This window comes from Schistosoma mansoni (assembly GCF_000237925.1).
Source record: "Schistosoma mansoni, WGS project CABG00000000 data, supercontig 0062, strain Puerto Rico, whole genome shotgun sequence".
Classification (NCBI taxonomy): Eukaryota; Metazoa; Platyhelminthes; class Trematoda; order Strigeidida; family Schistosomatidae; genus Schistosoma; species Schistosoma mansoni.
Window position 1 is genome coordinate 1,772,281 of NW_017386029.1, and position 20,372 is coordinate 1,792,652.

The window sequence follows — 20,372 nt, forward strand, 5'->3', positions numbered from 1 at the left end:
TTTCCTAATTTCCTCTTCAGCTAGAAGCTGGTTTGTTCTCTCCCATAAAACGTTGTTGCTGATAGTATCCGGCCAATGGATGTTGAGTATTTTGCGTAGACAACTGTTTATAATTACTTGTACCTTCTTGGCGATGAATTTAGTAGTTCTCCACGTTTCAGCTCCCTACAGTAGAACTGACTGTCTTGACGTTCGTATTGAAGATTCTGACCTTGAAATTAGTTGAGAGTTGTTTTGAGTTCCATATGTTCTTCAATTGTAGAAATGCTGTCCTTGTTTTGCCAATCCTCACCTTTACATCTGCATCAGATCCTCCTCCACCTCTTCCAGAGTTTCTCCATCAAGTGTGTTATGTTTGGTTGGTGTTCTCCGTGTTGCATTTGAGAATCTTGCTTTTTCCTTTGTGTATGTTGAGGCCTATCGATGCAGAGTCTGCTGCTACATTTTCTGTCTTCGTCTGTATTTGTTCGTGTGTATGAGATAGGAGGGCTAGACAATTTGTGAAGTCCAAATCGTCTAATTGATTCTGAGATGTCCATTGTATTCCGTACTTCCCCTCAGATGTTGAAGTCTTCATAATCCAGTCAATCACCAGAAGAAAGGGGAAGGGGGAGAGTAGACAGCCTTTTCTGACTCCGGTCCCTACTGGAAATGCATCTTTCAGTTGTCCTATATGCACGATTTTGCAATGTAGTCCATCGTATGAGTTCTGGATAATGTTGACAATCTTTTCAGGAACTCCATAGTGTGGAAGAAGTTTCCATGGTAATTCATATAAATGATTCAATCACTCACGGATCGTTTCATTCCAAATATATTTTTAAACGAGATTCTTACTATTTTTTATTCGGTATCTATATCTTTTAGTCAACTTTATGATTTTATTTTCTTAATTTTCTCAAGGTTTACTATTTTTCATACCACCTAAATCTCCTCATAATGGTCCATTTATAGCAGCTTATTTAGATGAACAAAATTATTTAAATGTTGTCTGTCGAACTGGTAAAGGAAAATTAGTCAATGAAAATCTTATCCAATTAAGATATAATGAACCAGTACAATTAAATCAATGGAATACTTTACTTATTGATAAATTGCAAAAAGTTCTTCGTGTTAAAGTGAATGGGAATAAAAGACAACGTGTATCACTTGTGAGTATTTTTTATCTTGGAAAATAGCTTTGTTGATATTTTACTGAATCCTTTCTTTTCGTGTCACTGTGTAGGTACACTGTCACACTGTAGTGAACGTATATACATGCGGGGACGACCAAAATCACTTCTGTACAAACTCACAGAATCGCTCGGTAAAGTATGTGAACCATACATGGAACACTTTATTTGCGAAATTCCATCATTTGTGCTCCACACTCTGCATGATTCTTCCGAATCACAATTCCTTTCTATTTTTGCTTCTATTTCCTCTTCAACTTGGTCTTCTTAGATTTCTACTGCCAGGTTTTCCACTTCCGATTGATGTTACATACTACTTATATCTGTCGATAAAAGTAGCATGCACCACAACACTACTTAATATCATTTTTGATTCGTTGTTTATTAATTTATTTATTTATCGACTTGTGAATTCAACTGTGAAAATACTACAATCTCCACAAGTCCCCATACTGATAAGAATTCATTTATTTGTTCACTTATCGTGCTTTATTTCAGACAATTACTCAGTATCATTTACTAACATTTCTTATCATCCTGACTGTGTGTAATTTATTCAAACATGAAATAGTTCCCTGGCAACGTTATCAACTTGAGTACTTTAGCATTAGAGATTTTTTTTAAAAGTCTTGATTCACCTGTTATTACCTTGCTTACTTACTTGGTACATCCAGGATTTAGGCATTTTTGTTACATTTGAAATTTAGCTAAATAAAAATCAGCAAACCAAAAGAAAGTCAAAAGTTTATTGATCACTCCAGCCAACACTAATAAGTGAGACAATGCACATGTATACCTTTTTTAACATGACCTTGAAAATCAGATTTTCAGGTTCCAAGTTGGGGAGGTCGGATTCCAAAGATATGTGTGCAGCTTAAAAATCCGAAGTGTCAACTGTTATCAAACTCCCTGTTAACCAACATTTTTGAAAATCAGAAACCACCGCCCTAACAAATTACCATTTTTTATTTATCTGATTTGTATAATTTAGATCCCGTCACGATTTCTTCATATACAAAATCATCTTCTGAAAGAGGTACGTTGTTAAGCTCACTGTATTATTAAACTAAATTATTTTTATATGAAATATTTTGACCCTTATAGTATGTTGTAATGGGTATATATATTTCATCTTTCGACTGGCTCCATGAGGTATTTTCTGGAGTTCTAGTGAGAAGCAGTAACTAGTAGAGTTCAACCAGGTCTGTTGGAAGATATCAACTCACTGAAGACAATTGGAGAATGGTTACTCAATTTCGTGCATTGGTTGAAGTTAGATATTAACACCATTGGATGCCGGCTCAGTGGTCTAGTGGTGAAGCGCTCGCGCGCGAGACTGATAGGTCCTGGGTTCGAATCTCGTGAGGCGGGATTGTGGGTGTGCACTACTGAGGAGTCCCACAATAGGACGAGATGGCCATCCAGCGCTTCCAGGTTTTCCATAGTGGTCAGGCTTCAGTTGACTCATTATATGAACTATATAAAATGCTTTGTATTTATTAGTCTATATATATATATATAATAAGATTGGGTATATTAGATATAAAACCTAGACCTATTTTTGTGAGCACTCCCTACACTGACTTTTTCTGGTTAATACTTCTGGAATGGTGTAGACTATGTTTTTGTAAAAGTTAAGAGATTTCTTCTAGTACTGAAATCTCGAAACTGGTTGATTTAAATTACGAAACGTTTATTCTTTCTCTGAACAACTTCCAGTTTAGAAAATAGAGAGCCACTAAAAAAATATATCTAAACTACAAAATTCTTCTCCATCCTAAGAAGGTTATTCTCAAAATAGTTGGTTAATCTTCTCATATCAATAATGGATGAAGACGTGGATAGTGGTTTATGTTCTTTGAGTGTTGTTGTTATTGTTGTTGCATGTTGCATTGGTCCTTCTAAACCACATACTAGAATATCGTCATTTATATTTTTAAATATTAGATTGATGCCAAATATTATTGATTTCGAAAAAGGATAAATTAACTAACATTTGTTTACATGTTAGCCAGATTTACTAATGAAAATCAGACTGTAACGACAAATAATGCTCACTGTATGAAACAATATATTTGTAAATATTTATAGTCCTGTGAATTACACCTCAATACTGTACATAATTACGGTAGTACTGATGTAAGTGCTATGAATGACTACCCAATATATGTGAAATCATGTTGTAAATTTCCTTAGCAACCATAATCACTTACTTACTTACTTTTGCATGTTAATAATAATAATAATAATGTTAATCTCAATGGAGCGCAGGCCGCCGACCAGCATTCTCCAACACACTCTGTCCTCGGCCTTCCTTTCTAGTTCTATCCAGTTTTCGTTCATTCTTCTTATGTCTGTCTCCATTTCTCAGCGTAATGTGTTCCTTGGTCTTCCTCTTCTCCTTTGACCTTCAGGATTCCATGTGAGGGCTTGTCTTGTGACGCAATTGGGTGATTTCCTCAAAGTGTTCCTTATCCACTTCAAGAGCTTCTTCCTGATTTCTTCTTCCGCTGGAATCTGGTTTGTTGTCTCTCACAGTAGAATGTTGTTGATAGTGTCTTGCCAGCGGATCCGAAGTATCTTGTGTAGACAACTGCTAATAAGCACTTGTATCTTCTGGACACTGACCAGAAGAAATTATTCAAACCATAATCATATCCTACTATTATTATTAGTATTATTATTATTTTCAACTCGATCTATTTAGTTACAATATAAACTTTGTATTAATGAGGAAATGAGTTTATGTAACTATTCTGTCTAATATAAGCAGAGATGCATGATGTCTAGCAGTGAAATCCAGGACGCACGTTTCGTCCTATTCTGCGACTCAATCAAACCCAATGCCGTTTGCTTCAAATCCGCACAGCATCCACATATGCTGATGTTGGGGATGTTAAATCCCCAGAACTTACTTGGAAAATGGCCTAATTTTGTAATTTTATTTTGAAAATTTGAATTTCCTTGTTCTCGCGCCAAAAGAGCTCTTTTCACCTTCGAGTCGAATTTACCACTTACAATGTATCTTAAACGCTATTAGCCCGTGGTATGTTTGAGTGTGTTATTTTGTAATGCTGCCCAAGGATAATTTATCGCTGTATATATACGTTTGAGTTTCTTCCCCTTACGATTGTTTGTACTCGGCTGCTTACAGAATATATTTCCCCTACTTCGCCTTCGACTTCTTCATCTAGTTAGCGGGGCCTGGGACAACGGATTAGATTAGTCTATCGTGTCACTGTGTCATTGACCCTCGTTCGTTTACCGAGAAAAATCGAATTAGCATCAAGCATATGAGCTAATAAAAGATGAATCAATTTCAGTTCTAAACATCAATAGGAAGATCTAACCAATCATTACAAACATGAATTATTCTATTCAATTCTTAAGGCAATTATCATTTCATTTATTTACTCAGATTATTATCTTCAAACAGCAATGATAATCTACCTATTTAAATAATCCTTCCATCTTTTAAACATACATTATTACTTATCCTATTTTATATGATAATCAGTATTAAAATTGTCCTTAAGTCTATTCTTTCTTTCTTTTTTGGAACGAACTCATAGCTTGTTTATCTAAATCGTTTTTTCTTTCTCTTTTTTTTTATTCAAATTCCACTTTATCATTAAATTAATAGTCAGTTTTTTTTCATTTCACTGATGGGTTGTTTTTCTTTTTTTGGTTTTTTTTTCTCATTAGTTGACTAATTTCGATTTATCTTCTAGTCCAATCTATCTTGGTGGTTATGGTTTTTATGATCAATCAATTTTAAATTATATACCGATTAGACATGGTTTCTATGGAGCAATTCAAAGAGTTAGTTTATTTTATTTAATCGATTGTTTTGAATACCAGTGTTTATCAGTAACCACATAATAATCATCAGTATTGGGTTGTAGAGATTGTTGAGTTTTGATTGAGATCATGAATTGATCAATGTTAGACCACTATTGAAAACCTGGAAGCAGTGAAAGGTATGTCGTACAGTGCTTTCGTAATAGTAATTCCAGGTTTTCAATGGTCGTCTGACATTGATCGATTTGTAATTTCAATCAAAGCTTAACAATCTCTACAACCCAATACTGATAATTATCATGCGGTCACTAGTGACTAGATTCAAGAGGTGATTCTCAGAGTCTTACTGAGAAGCTGTGACCAATGATGCAAATCCGTGTCGAGTATGAGGCAGTTACACACCGAAGATAATGGAAGATGGTCGCATAATATCGTGGATAGTTGAAGTTAGACAATAACGCTGTTGGACACCGGCTCAGTGATGTAGAGGTTAAGTGGCCGCTCATGAGGACGGACGTCCTGGGTTCGAGTCCCACGTGCAGGATCATGAATGCGCACTACTGAGGTGTCCCATACTAGGATGAAACGGTCATCTAGTCATCCCAGGTTTTCAATGGTGGTCTAATATTGATCGATTCATGATCTCAATCAAAAAAGAAGATTTAGGTAACTCGAACTATTCTGAAAACTGAATAACTATGAATAAAATTACATCAAACAGAAGAAATTCATATGTGTACCAAACTTCTGAAGTTTAATCGATGTTATATTTCCACTATTAAAATTTTTTTAAGGAGTAAAGTGAAAAATCATACAAATCGATGAGTTTCCTTCAAGTACTAATTGACATATTAGCAGAACTTAAATTTCACTAGGCGAAAGTTTCAGTATTAACTTAAATACCAATATAACTCTGTCTCCTCATATCGCTTGTACTACCATTAATGTCTTTTACCTAAAATCCTCTTTCTCTGCCTTTTGATAAAAACAGACTACTTAAATGTGCATCATTTCATTTCACTGAGTCAATTATCATGATAACAAGTAAACAGGTTTCACGTACTAATAATTTTGCCCCCAAATGCCCTGGTACGACCGAGAGTGGGGAAAGTCCACTCTCCCTCTCCAAATGCTCTCACATGGCCACGCGAATATATAGCCTCTGCCACACAAGTCCTACTCATTGCCTTCTCGTAGCTTTACTGTTGTTTACGAAATTGAGAGGAAGTAAAGCGAATGTCCGGCGCTTTAACCGGGTTGGTGGACACGAAAAGTTTACCTAGGGGAGTTGGAAAACCCTGATTCAAAACCAATGGTGCACATGGGCTCCAGTATCCTGAGGGAACAAATGGCGTATGAATCAATCGTTGGTCACCGGCTACCATGGGACTGCATCTCCTCACGATGCTCCACTGCCTTGTGGTTAGACCTTTGGGTCAAAGGCTCCAGGTGTGACCCCCTAAGAAAACCACCTGCTTCGGTTTGGGCACCCGGGCAGTATCACAGCCCTCACACAAATCGAATGAGATTTGTGTGGCGCATATATACCTGGTGCTTCCTTGTACCAATATTTATGTGTTTAAATAATAATAACTAATATTTTTACTGAGTATACCATTCAGGAAGCAATTAAAGATTCACAATTCAAACATGTGGCTCAGTTAACTTACTAATGATGAAACTACTGTTATTGTTTTATTTTTTAATAGATAATAAAGTTTAACCCTAGTAGTCTTTAGGGTTTACGAGCGATAAATACCAACAATGTATTACTGAACATTTGAATTTTATCAAATTAGGTTTTCAGAGATAGTATACAGTTCAAAATTCATTGGTATTTTGTCCAATTAATTATTAAGGGATGGTCGAAGAATATCTTCAAACAGTCAACTGACCGAGATAAACCATAGAGACTAACAAATCGGAAATAAGATAATCCCTGTTGACTATTTGGGTAACACACAAAAACTGATCAATTTTTGCAATCACCGAACTGAATGCTTCATAGACGGTTCCCTCAAATTAAGTGCGTTAATAGCTTTGGATCGGTGAACAAAAGTCTGCTAACCGCCCATCTAGGGAAAATAATATTGTGGAAAAAACTATATGAGAATCTAATTCTATCTAAAATATAACTCTAATAAGAATTTTTTCCATCCATTTTATTTAAAGTAATCGCTCATCATCATTACATCATTACACATAGCGAGAGTAATAGCCATTCTTGTGTCATACAAATTCTTGAAAACATTTGTATTTCTAGTCGTACAGCACTTATATAAGTAGTACTCATACTGAAATTTGGCCGACTTTTATCTGGTCTTCAAATAAATATTTTTGCAAACTATGATACATTCTTTACAAGAGTATCCGTACAACTAGAAACAAATCCAAATATATATAATATCCTTCTTGTGACGAGGATCTCCACTTATAATCATCATATGCATTTAGGTTTGATCAAATTTAAGTGATAGACTCCAGATTTTAAAGCCTATATAATTATTGGCTTAAAGTGGAATTAGAATATCCAAGGTCATCTTTTAAGGTATTCATTCTGATGAAGCTCAACCCAGCACATTTTATGGATAAACTTGTTGTAGAACCAGTCTAATATCTTGTTTCTGTTGATATTTGTAGTTATTTTAAAGTGTAAAAGGAATTTAATGGCTGAAGTCAGACGTTAACATCGTTGGATACTGGCTTAATAGTCTGGCAGGTAAGAGTTTGAGCGAGATCGAAGGTCCCGTTTTCGAGTTCCATATGTGGTATGGTGGTTGAACACTGCTGGAGAGTCCCACACAAAAATGAAACGGCTGTCCAGTGTTTCCACGTTCTTAACAGTGGTCCAACATTGAATGCTTCATGATTCAATGAAATCCAAAAACCTTTACAACTCCCTACTGAAAACGTACTGAGTTGTGTACTGTGTAGACTGATGTGGCTATCGGTCATTGTAATGAATGAGTTGGTGTGGTGATCAATCTTGTTGTTAATTGTTGAGTAGTTTTATATTAGATCAAACATTTAATGAGATGAGACATGCAAACATGCAAACAACCACACGTATACAAAGTGTACGTGAACAAAAACTGGTAAACAAGTATAGAATAATTAATAGGATTAAAATGACTCATTTAACTGTTATATGAGAATCCCACTTTAAACCTGTTTAAAATAATTATGTTCCAGGCAAGTGGTATGAGCCTGTTAAATCAGTTTACTAGAATTATTCTCATGAACTGTCTTCAATATTTTTTTTGTTTTCTTTTTTCAATGAATCATAGATTAATATAAATGAAGCAGAAGTTGTACTAGCAGGTCCATCTCTTGCAGATATGATGAATACACCAGAGGAACAAGGTAAATTACCACATTTATTCGAAAAATGGGCAAATGTATCTCAATGGCAAGGTTTACCATGTGGTCCACAATACTCACCATGTCAATTGAATCAACCATATAGTATATGTCGTCCAAATATTCAACATGCTACATGTGCTTGTACAACACCATTACAATTGATGCATCTCATGAAAGGACGATTAGATGAAGAAACTGATGAAGTTGAACAACAAGCTTGTTTACAACGAAAAGTAGGTTGTTTATTTGGTAATTATTTTATAATATAAAAGAAGTTATCCAAATGTTAGAGATTTAAATAAAGTTTATGGTTATAACACATATTGTTTGTTTGGAACTACTGAACTGATCAGTACTCTTTCATTGATGTTAAGAACATCGGTATACTTCATATTCAGATTTTCTGATACCTGTAGATAATCAGTATTTATTTCAAGATCCGCTATCTCCACTAATCTCCGACCTCTAAGACAATATACCGTGTACTGGAGATATTTCCTTAGTTGGAAAACAGGACAATGAATACCTTATGACAAATCAATGCAATATACTTACTAATAAGAATTATAGGGTAATAAATTGATAATTCTTGGCTCACTAGATTATAGGTGTGTTTTACATGAAAATTGATGATTAGAAACTATTTGTCAGTCCACCAATTTTTCTTCATTGTATTTTTTTATTCTGTTCCATGCTTCTTAGAAATACTTGTCCAATACTTTGTAATGTGTAGAACATTGTCTTTAGAATAGTTGTTTTATCCTATTGTTATTTAATATAAACTACAATTATATAGTATTCAGTAAACGAAAACATTTGCAAATTTACGATAGTTTGTATATACTCGCAAGCTTATTTAGTTCTAAACGTTCCTTTATTTACAAACTACATATTAAACTCACTTAGTATTGTTTGTTTGACTCTTCCCATTAATGTTTAGGACTGCAACTGGTCACTCTCTAAATGGTATATGTGCATACTGTGTGTATGGCATCGATATAGCTTTAATTCACAAGCAGGTACATCCAACTGACTAGTCCCAAATAGAACGAAACGCGCGTGCTGGATTCCACTGCTAGCCACTACCCATCTTTGCTCACAACGCTTGTGAATTAAGATTATATCGAGTCAATACGCACATTATGCACGTATGCCTATTAGAGACTGACCAGTTGCAGTCCTAACAAATCGTTGGGAAGATTCAAACAAACAATACTAAGTGAATTTAAACTTCATCTCATTGCACTAGCTAGTGGCTATCAGGACTCAGTAGCTGAGTGGATAACGCGATGGCGTTTGAAGTGAAAGGTACTGGGTTCGAGTCCCAGAGTGAACATCAACTCTGAGATGCAGGTACATCTAGCTGACGAGTTCCAAATAGAAGGAAACGCGCGTTCTGGATTCCACTGCTAGCCACTATCCATCTTTGCTTACACACTACATATTGTTATGTAAAGAACTATATATACAGGAACCTCCAAACTACTATGTATGCATGTTAAGAAACGGGATAAAATCCTGGGAAGAATATCAAATCTGAAATCCTGGTATATCCAACTGACGAGTACTAGATAGGAAGAAACATGCGTCTTAAATCTGCCCATAATTCATTTGTTTTATAAAAATTGTAATAAAATGATTATATCGAGGAAATTCCCATTAGATGAACATATCCTAGCTGAGATTAATCAAACAAATTCCATTCGAGAATATCAACGATTGGATATATATATATATACTTTTTGTGAGATATCTGTTGAATTCAAATTGGTTATACTAATCAACTGGTGTGGTTTTAGGTCATCGTGGTTCACACTAAGGAATCTACGAAAATTCTTACGTTGAAATAAATACATCTTCACGTTGTATATCCATTCCTAAATGATTAAAATGCTTACTTATGTTACATAATTTTAGGCCTATAGATAATACTTCTGATTGAGTTCTATCTAAGATGACAGTGGAAAAATCACAATCGTCTGGAAATTTCGCTTCAAGTATTTGTTAATAAAGTCCCTTGATTAGTTAGACTCTTCCTTTTTTTCCTTTGTATTTGGTAAGCATAATTCACGAGTGAATCGTTTAGATTCTTTGAATCTCCCTTCAAAAGCGTACAGTCTTTACGAAATATTTCTTTTTAATTCTATGATGTCCGTTTAAAGACATTTGATTTCATTTAAAGCAAACGTTTTTAAGGGGTTCTAACATTCGGTTTGATTCCATTTTCATAAATTTTGGAATAATTAACTGACCAAAGTGATAATAATAGAAATGATGTATTTATTAAGTCTCAATGAGTAGAAAATTAGATTTTTGACGTTTCGTTAATTAGTTTAAGCCACTTCTTCAGACAATTAAAATAAATAACAAATTCAATTAACATACATTTATAGAGTACAAAAGATATAAAGCAGAAATATTTTCAGTGCAATCAAAGTTAACATCGATTTGATCAAGTCAACGTCATGTAATTACAGTCGAATTGATTCTATCTGAGACTTATTTGTCTGTGTGTGTGTTAGCAGATGTGGAAAATGTGATATTTGTAATTTGGAAGAGTAAGGTTAAGAATATTTGTATATTTATTAGTGGTATAGAATGTGAACAGGATTGTTTGATTTAATCATAAGCACGATTAGAGCTTCCACCTTCCATTTTACTGTTTGTGCGATAAATTTAGATACCAATGATCTTATTGGGGTTCCATTAAGCTCAAACAAAACGATACATCCAAAAAATAAAATTCCTTATTGTCTATAAGTGAGTCTACCGATTGTTGAGTTGAATGCATTTCGACAAATGATTAGTAATGAAATCCAGCACGAGTTAGTCTTGTTTTTGATTTACTAACTGGACGTTACTGTACACTGGAACCTTTAGAATAAATAATGTCTTGTTAGGATCCTCTGCTTGAATCATCCAGAGAATGCATTTAGTAGGATCTTGGTTTAATACACGATAGTGTGAGCATACTGGTTTCTAGATCGTAATCATTGTTACTTAATCGGATTAAAACGTTCAAATTTCTAAAATGCTGGGTCGCTTTTCCTTGATGTAAGTGTATCTTACTTTTTTTCTAATACCAGATGGAACTATCTAGGCTAAATTCGGCATTATCGTCCAGAAATGACGGTCAGTTACAATACGATGGTCCAAATCGTGCACCTTCCAGAGAAATATACAATGAACCAGATGAAGAACTACCACCAGTCGATCTAGCAAGACAGATTTTAATCAACTTCGGTGGTTTAACAGTTTATACATATCGTGGACTTATAAGATTCACGTAAGTATCTATTTTAAACATAGTCATGTATCATAACTCAACACCCAAGTAGGTAATTTTCTGACATTCGAAGGGATATTAGGAAAGAATAATAGAACAAGTTTATTGATATCACTAATCGACCTAAGTCAAACAATGTGTGATCTGCTCACTAGTAACTAGCGTCGAGGAGAAATCCGTGAGAATCCGTGACCAATGGATTTCAACTGTGTGCGGTTTCAGGAAAGTTCACACTGAAGACAATAGATGGGACCACAGTATGGAAAAGTTGTTGAAGCTGAACTTTTGTACCATTAAGTGCCAGCTAAGTGATCTGAAAGTTAGGCGTTTGAAGGCAAGATCGAAGGTCCTGACCTCGATCTTATATGGCGGGGTCGTGGATCCTCACTCGTAGAGAGACTCATACTAAGAAGAAACGGAGCTTCCATGTTCTCAATAACTGGTTAACTTAGATCGTCTCGTGATTTCAATAAAATTCAACAATCTCCACAACCATCATACTGGTAAGAACTAATATGAATATAGACTTATATATTCCTGATGGGTTACAGAGAAAATGATGGATTTCACTACCAGGATCGAACCAATATACATAAAGGTCTTGGTTTGAGCTTGAAGAATTTAACTGATTGATTCTGAAACTAACGATTCACATTACCCAATTCAATCAGTTGTCACAAATGGTCGACTATCATTAAATATCATGAGTAAATAGCTGTCTTACTCTCAACATGATTAAATCCTACCAATCATAACTTCTTATAAGAACTTGGAAAATTATTGAAAGCAGCTGCATAACAGGAATCTGACCTAAAACTGACTCTCTAGGAGGAAAATTCTTAATTTCCTGGGGTTTGATCTTGTTGGATCAATGGGTATGTACTATTGAAGAACCCCCAAACTAACATTAAACAACACCACCATATTTCATAAATCTATTATCTGGGTAGATAAATAATGATAAAATATAATAAAATTAAATATTGATAGGCTGTAGTAAACAAAACATGGGTGGGGAACAATCGAATGTATTGGGACTCAAATTACAGACTTACTAAATTCTGATAACCATACAACAAAACAATTAATTTGCAAAATAACAAGCAATTGTCTCAATCTTCACTGTTCCTTTTGCAAATATCAGTTCATCTTCTCTAATTTCATTGTTTATTCATTTTCCTACCGCTTCATTTCAGTTCTTTCCTTACCGGTCTTCTGCCAAAATACATTCTATGTCTAACCATCACTATATACTACTTATGTGGACATAAGTAGCCCACACCACAAGGCAACCTGAACAGGAATTTGATGAATAAAATAAACTTCACTTCCGAAATCCTTAAGATAAATAACAACCAGAAAAATTTTACCTAAAAAATGGAGAACAATATTAAACGTAACAGAATATGTGCTCCGAAATTATGTACTATAACAGTTGTCATTCTATACAGACCATACATATTAAATGAGGTCAAAAGAATACTTAACATATTCAACATTATAATATTCTTTAGGATATCAGACACATTACAAAGTAATTTACTTACTTACTTACTTGCTTACGCCTGTTACCCTTCGTCGAGTAGCATAGGCCGCACATCAGCGTTCTCCACCCAACCCTGTCCTGGGCAATCCTTTCCACTTCTTTCTAGTTAACATTCATCCTTTTCATATCTGCTTCTATTTCCCGACGTAATGTGTTCTTTGGCCTTCCTCTTTTACGCTTCCCTTCAGGATTCCAAGTTAGGGCTTGCCTGGTGATGCAGTTTGATGATTTCCTCAATGTATGTCCGATCCACTTCCAACATCTTTTCCTAATTTCCTCTTCAGCTGGAAGCTGGTTTGTCTTCTCCCACAGTAGGCTGTTGCTGATAGTATCCGACCAGTGAATGTTGAGTATTTTGCGTTACAAAATAATTTAGTTGATATAAAAGATAAAAATACTGACGGATTTACTATCTAATTGTATCTATGAAATAAAATGTTCAAACTGTAACTCAACATTCATCAGAAAAGCTACTTCAGGAACCAAAGTTTTGTTTGTTCACTGAGAAATTCCATAGAACTTAAAGAACTTTGGAAATGTTCAGACATACGTCTACGCGCTGTACTAATAAGCTATAAGATTGACTTTGACAATATTAAAATCGTTCAACAAAATTTTAAAAGTCCTATAGAATGGCTCATGAATGGTACACTTCACATTAAATAAAATTCGAATTGTCTGAAAAAGAATTAGAGGGGTGAGACTATAATTTATGGACGAACCAATAAGAAATAAGATGACGAATCTTAAATTTTGGCGAGAAATCCATTCATACGTTTGGCTAAATAGAGTTTCGGCATTATAGCTGATGTCATTTCGTGATGAAAACCCTAGATCTAGTTTTTAACTCTAACCATCAACTGTAAATCATAATTCTAACTGATTTATAATCCTCATTTAGTCGTAATTAGTAGATGTCCATTCCCAAGTTCACTTCAGCATCGCCCAAAGGTCTCATCATGAGAGGATAAGATAAAATTCGATTTGATTTCAGTACGACCCTCTCACAGATCAACAGTGTGAACATAAGTGTGAGAAGAATTTCTCATCATATAAACACATGCTGACTTGAAAAACCTATACAACTATTAAATCAGACAATCTATATGTGTCTGCTATCTATATTGATTTATTTCCTTAACAACACAGAATTGTTCGTACAGATAAACCTTGACCAATTTGCCATATATATATATATATATATATATATGCTAAGATTTATATAAATTCGTGTTCATTATTACTTTAATAAAGCTATTTACATTGAATGGTGAAATATCAATATAAAATATAGTAACTCACTGAAGACAATGGTGGATGTGTCGCTCAACTTCGTGGATTGGTTGAGGTTAAACGTTAACACCGTTTGATGCCGGCTCAGTGGTTTAGAGATTAGGCGCTCATGCGTGAGACCAATAGGTTCTGGATTCGAATCTCGCGAAGCGGGATCGTGGATGCGCACTGTTGAGGAGTCCTACAATAGGATGAAACGGCTGTCCAGTGCTTCCAGGTTTTCCATAGTGGTCTAGCTTCAATTGTTTTATTTTTACACTCTCTTTGGAAAATATAAATTTCCAATGATAATAACGAATTACATTTCATGTTTTCAAATTTTCCTTATTCTTTTTTTATATACAATACTAAACAAGGTCAGATTTTAATATTCGTCTCCGTCTACGTACGAACAAAATGGATGGTATAATTTTATTAATGGTTGAACAAACTTCATTGAATCATCCACATGATCTATCATCCTCATCATCATCGTCATTAATTTTAAATCAACCCGTAACCCAGATTACAACTAATTCAGAATTTGTATTAATTGTATTACGTAATGGTCGTGTTGAATTGTTATTAAATTTAGTTACATCAAGAAAGAAGAAAGATCAATCATGGGATGTAAATAATAATGATAATGGTAATCCAGAATATAATCGTCTTATGCCTATTCAAGCAAGACATAAAGTAAATGATGGTGAATGGCATATGATACAAGCTATGGGGTTAGAAAACAAAATATGTTACCTTTGTTTAAATCATGTTACTTTTAATGTGCTAAGTGATGTTTATAATTAAACTGTATTTTGATGTGCTAAGTGGTTGGACCAACGTTTCATAATATTTCATACTTATCAGCAAGGTCTATTTTTAATCCTGTGAGGACTGGTGATTCCTTTACTGTATAAATTCATGTCACTATATATCAATGTCAGTGATGTTACCAATGAACTCTTCAGATAGTGTCTAACCTCCATTAAAGTTGAGATATTTACACATACATAATTACTGAAAAGATGAATAACAGCTGAAACAGTATCTTCTGTACAACTGATTTACATAAACTGACCATTTTTGTGTTATCTTCCTTCAATTCAAGAGTGTTATTAAGTACTGTACAGTATTTTGCATGAGTTTTCAGCAAAGATTTCAATAAATTTCCAGTCAAATTTCAAGTGTTGTAGATACTGTCAGCATCACACCATATAGATGAAAAGGAAAGATAGCATTGAAACTGTTTTACGAATTTTCTCTGACCAATGTTTCAGTATCAAACTAGATCACGCTAAAACTATAGAATCTTCTATTTTGTAGGCATTTGTAGTTAAAAATTTAATCTCAATTTAATTTCACTGACTGAGTTTAACAGAAATTATGTGTGATATTCATTTTTATGTGCATCATTTCGTTTGTCCATTTTCACCGAAGAGGGAATAGTTTAATAGAACTGCCTAATATTCTTCAATACTTGGCATATATTGCATACATCCTGACCTCTTGATAAATTTTAATAAACCTAGAAGAACAAGATTTGCTGAATAACATCTATTAGTGATACTTTAAAGCTTGTTAACATATATAAGGCTTTGTCAGAAGAGGATTTTGTGGAGATTTTAGTAATTTTATATAGTTGAAATCATGAGTCAATTGAAGCTAGACCACCATGGAAAACCTGGAAGCATTGGACGGCCGTTTCGTCATGAGACTGATAGGCCCTGGATTTGAATCTCGCGAGGCGGGATCGTGGATGCGCACTGCTGAACAGTCCTACAATAGGACTGATAAATAACTGTCATACGGAATCAAACTACGAATGATATCAGTAGCACACTACAAAACACTCATCGTTCTTTCGTATGCTGTAATAAATTGTACGGGAACCTTAAGTTTCAATTTAGAGGAACTTTGAAGTAAATTAACTACCGTTTCCATAAAATTCAGTGATACATATTATTCCCTCTGTAGAAGACAGTGTATTGAAATTTATTTAGAAAATCTAAGCTACTAATTAAAGTGACAGTAGTACAATTAATCATAAGCAATGTGTTCACATGATATTATTTGATCTCTTTCACTCATATTACTTAAATTTTGTCTTCTCTTTACAGGAACAAACAACGAGCAACATTATTCGTTGACAATCATATGGTTTCTGGTGAATTTGCAGGTGTCGCAGATTATGATACTCCCCCGGTGAGAGACGTCTATCTCGGTGAGTCACTATTAATTTCTGCCTTAAAAAATAATATGCTAATTCTTAGTTACACTATGAAATAGCCACAGATTACAGTTGGGGAAACTTGATATTTCGATATATAGTTTCTGGCGTTAAACTACAGGAGCTCAAAAAATGTTTTATTCTTAGAAAAGTCATATATTCACATGAACATTTTTCCGGATATCACTTCATAGATTTATTATTTTCATAGTTCGAACTACTTGTTATTGTAGATTCTATCATCATATGGTAGTAACTAACATCCAGGATTATATTCCAGAGATTCTTCACACTCTTTGGCATTCCTAACTAATTTCTCTTATTAAATTCATGTGTTCAATTCGATTCTGTACTATTCTGTAGTGTAGTTTGAGAAGTCAGCTATGAGAATATCTATCTCTTGAACTACTATTTCTAAATGGATAGATATTTCAGCACATGGTAACTAAATGTCTTGCTGTATTTGATGTGTCATGGTATTAAATAACTACCAATAATTAATTAAGTAATAACTAATTGAGTTTACTTTTTAATTGATTACTAAACTTCTCATCTGAACAAAATAAAATCATTTTCTACATTTTAGTAAATTTCATAAACTACAGCATTTAATGGAGTATAAGCGAAAATCTAACTAATCAAACTATAAATGTAAACTTTGAAAACCTAGCAACGCTGGGCTCCAATTTTTTGTTATTTAGCACTCATCGGTAGTTTGCACCGACGTTCCTAAACATACTAGGGTATACAATCTTAAAAAGAATTTACAAAGCAAAACAAAATAGTCTCCTGTTGTTATAATGTATTAATGACAAGCTAATGTCTGAGATAAAGTATGATAAACAAAAAGGATAGTGAAACCAAGACAAGACATCAGTTTACGAAGTAATTGAATGTTTGTCTAAAACTTAGAGAAACGAAAAACTCTCTTAGCTGGAATTCATATGACAGCTATAATGAGTGACTGGAAAACGTAGGTTATATGTTTCAAACTTTATCACAAAGGTCTAGGCATAAGGCGATGGACTTCTAATCAAGCTATTCACAATCTTAGTTACGTCTCAAATAAACTTGATACAAATAGTTTAAGAGTAAATATCATCAAGCAACTTCGAACCAGTCCCAAATTTCTGATTGTCAATTTCTTTCTCCAACTATTTAATTTTATTTTGATCAGGCCATACTATTTTATGCGAGAAATCCATTTCACTTCACAAACACTTCATAATCATTATTTGTGAATTCATTTGTACTGATTGTTCGAATTTTCTCATTGATGTTATGAACTGAAATTTATCCACCAGTGACTATTTGAATTCATTAGCTTAGTCGAGAACACGTTAGGCGTCTGAAGCTGGAGGTACTAGATTCGACTTCCTATATGACCATCAACACTAAAATCTAGGTACATTCAACTGAAGGATCCTAAAAAAGACAAAATGCTCATCCTAAATTCTAACGCCAGCCACTATTCAACTATGCTTATAAACATCACTTCTAAATATTCATCATTTTCTATTTTTTTTCTTCCAATAGGTGGGACAATATTCAATATTGTTGGATTATCAGCTGATTATCAACAAAATTTCACTGGTTGTATTGCTGATATGCTTATTCAAGAAAAAATCATACCAATCTTATCAGAAGCAACAGAAATACATGGTCCTATTGAAAGATGTAAAACTCCATGAAATAAACATTATGAACGAACATATTCTATGGACCAGTTCAACAGAAGAGATCAAAACTTAGATAATCAATTATTTAGGTTGAAATTATTTTATTTGTAAATGAAAATAAATCTACAAATATAAAAAAATCCTTTATGTTGTATAGACTTATGCTTAGGCTAAACATTTCAAATCAATGCCAATTCATAATATTTTTATTTATATCCTTACTTACTTACTTACTTACGCCTGTTACCCCTCGTGGAGGAGCATAGGCAGCAAGCCAATTGTCTCCATCCAGAAAAAAAAATAATTCACTTATCCATTTCTGCTCAAATCTCAATGTTACAAGCCATGCATTGAACCCTTCACAACCCCTCCTGTTAATCAATTTCCAAACATCAAGTATAAAAAAAATTTACTGATTGTTTATTGATTTTGTTTGTTTGTTTTAAATGAAATTACATTTTCAATATTTTGAGTGGATACAATTCAAACATATAACATATAATGAATTTGTTTAAATCATTCAATGTCATTCATTGTCATAGTGAATATAACGCACAATTAACTGTATTTGAATACTTGCACAATTAGATATTTATTATTGTTCAATGACTAATTATTAATAAAACAATTTACTTTATTATCATAATATATATCCTATTTTACATTATTCATTGAATATATCTTAATATCTTTAATATTATATTCATTATAATAACCATTAAAAGAAGAATTTAATTTCATATTGTTTTTTGAAGAAATTTATGCAAAATATCAAAATATTGAATGAAAAAAAGGAAACTACTTATAAGTAATACATTTTGATGAACGTTCTAGGTGAATCACTTGAAGCTAGACCACCATGGAAAACCTGGAAGCACTGGACGTGGGATTTCAATTATAGAATTATTAAAATCTCCACAAAACCCCCTTTCTGATAATAATCATATGCTCACTAGCGACTGGCTGGAGTTCTAGTGAGAAGTGACCAGTGGAGTTCAACCGGGTCTGTTGTGAAATAGCAACTCACTGAAGACATTGATGGACGGTTGCTCGATTTCGTGGATTGGTTGAAGTTAGACATTAAAACCGTTGGATGCCAGCCGGCTCAGTGGTTCTAAACATTAAGCGTTCGCACGCGAGACTGACAGGTCCTGAGTTCGAATATCGTGAGGCGGGATCGTGGATGCGCATCGCTGAGAAGTCCAGTGCTTCCAGGTTTTCTATGATGGTCTAGCTTCAATTGATTCATGATTTCAACTATAAAATTACTAAAATCTCCACAGAATCCCCTTCTGATAAATCTTTGATTCCATTGGAAACGTTTAGTTTAAGAATTTTAAGAGCAGTCCTGCTCTTCACTTGTGAAACCTAACTTCCGGCTGAGAATATTTTACTTACTCCTTATGTGTGGTCTCTGTTGTTTCAAAGGATTTCCCAAAACCGGTGGCAACACGGTTACGCACATCAGAGTATAGTGATTTTCCTATGGGTGTAATCGATCTGAAGTGCCAGTTCAGTCGTATTTTACGAATATTAATCCAGCGGATCCAGTGTCTCAGACTATTTTTGACACTGTGGGATAAAGGATAAACGGTCACTTTATAACATCGCCTGGTGGAGCGGACAACAGCCATATTGTATTATCACTCATTGATCTACCAAGACTCTCTTGGTAGGGTCCTAAAGAATACGCTACTGAAACTTGAAATATATTGTAAGTCATTGCTCTTAATGTGAGCCAGTAGAGATCGTCGTGTTGCTTTCTGCTGTAGCCTTCATAAATTATCAGATACCTCTACCAAGTGGATGAAGTATATTTCGATTGCGTTCTTTCTTACTCTAACTGCATTGTTTGGTATATATCTTTGTTTTCGTGTATTTAATGTGTAATCAACCCTATCCAAATTCTTTAAAACATTATCATTTCACGATGTGGAGCTAACTTGTCTGTCCCATTTTACAGTTTCTTTTCAGTGTTATGATAACTCAGTGGTTCAGGATGCATAGGACAGTGAAAAGGTAAAAA

The 20,372-nt window shown here is 34.1% G+C and overlaps 1 protein-coding gene across 1 annotated transcript in view; it reads left to right on the forward strand.

The window, feature by feature from the left end:
• Positions 1 to 18,358, forward strand: part of Smp_155050 (agrin, putative) — a gene marked incomplete at both ends in the record, with an annotated part of 123,646 nt that extends 105,288 nt beyond the window's left edge. The window contains 7 exons of the mRNA XM_018790577.1: positions 904 to 1,151; positions 4,878 to 4,994; positions 8,261 to 8,569; positions 11,423 to 11,622; positions 14,818 to 15,174; positions 16,558 to 16,661; positions 18,204 to 18,358. Of these exons, the coding sequence (XP_018646205.1) occupies positions 904 to 1,151; positions 4,878 to 4,994; positions 8,261 to 8,569; positions 11,423 to 11,622; positions 14,818 to 15,174; positions 16,558 to 16,661; positions 18,204 to 18,358 (1,490 nt within the window). The remainder of the gene's footprint in view (positions 1 to 903; positions 1,152 to 4,877; positions 4,995 to 8,260; positions 8,570 to 11,422; positions 11,623 to 14,817; positions 15,175 to 16,557; positions 16,662 to 18,203) is intronic.
• Between the last annotated feature and the right edge of the window lie 2,014 nt (positions 18,359 to 20,372).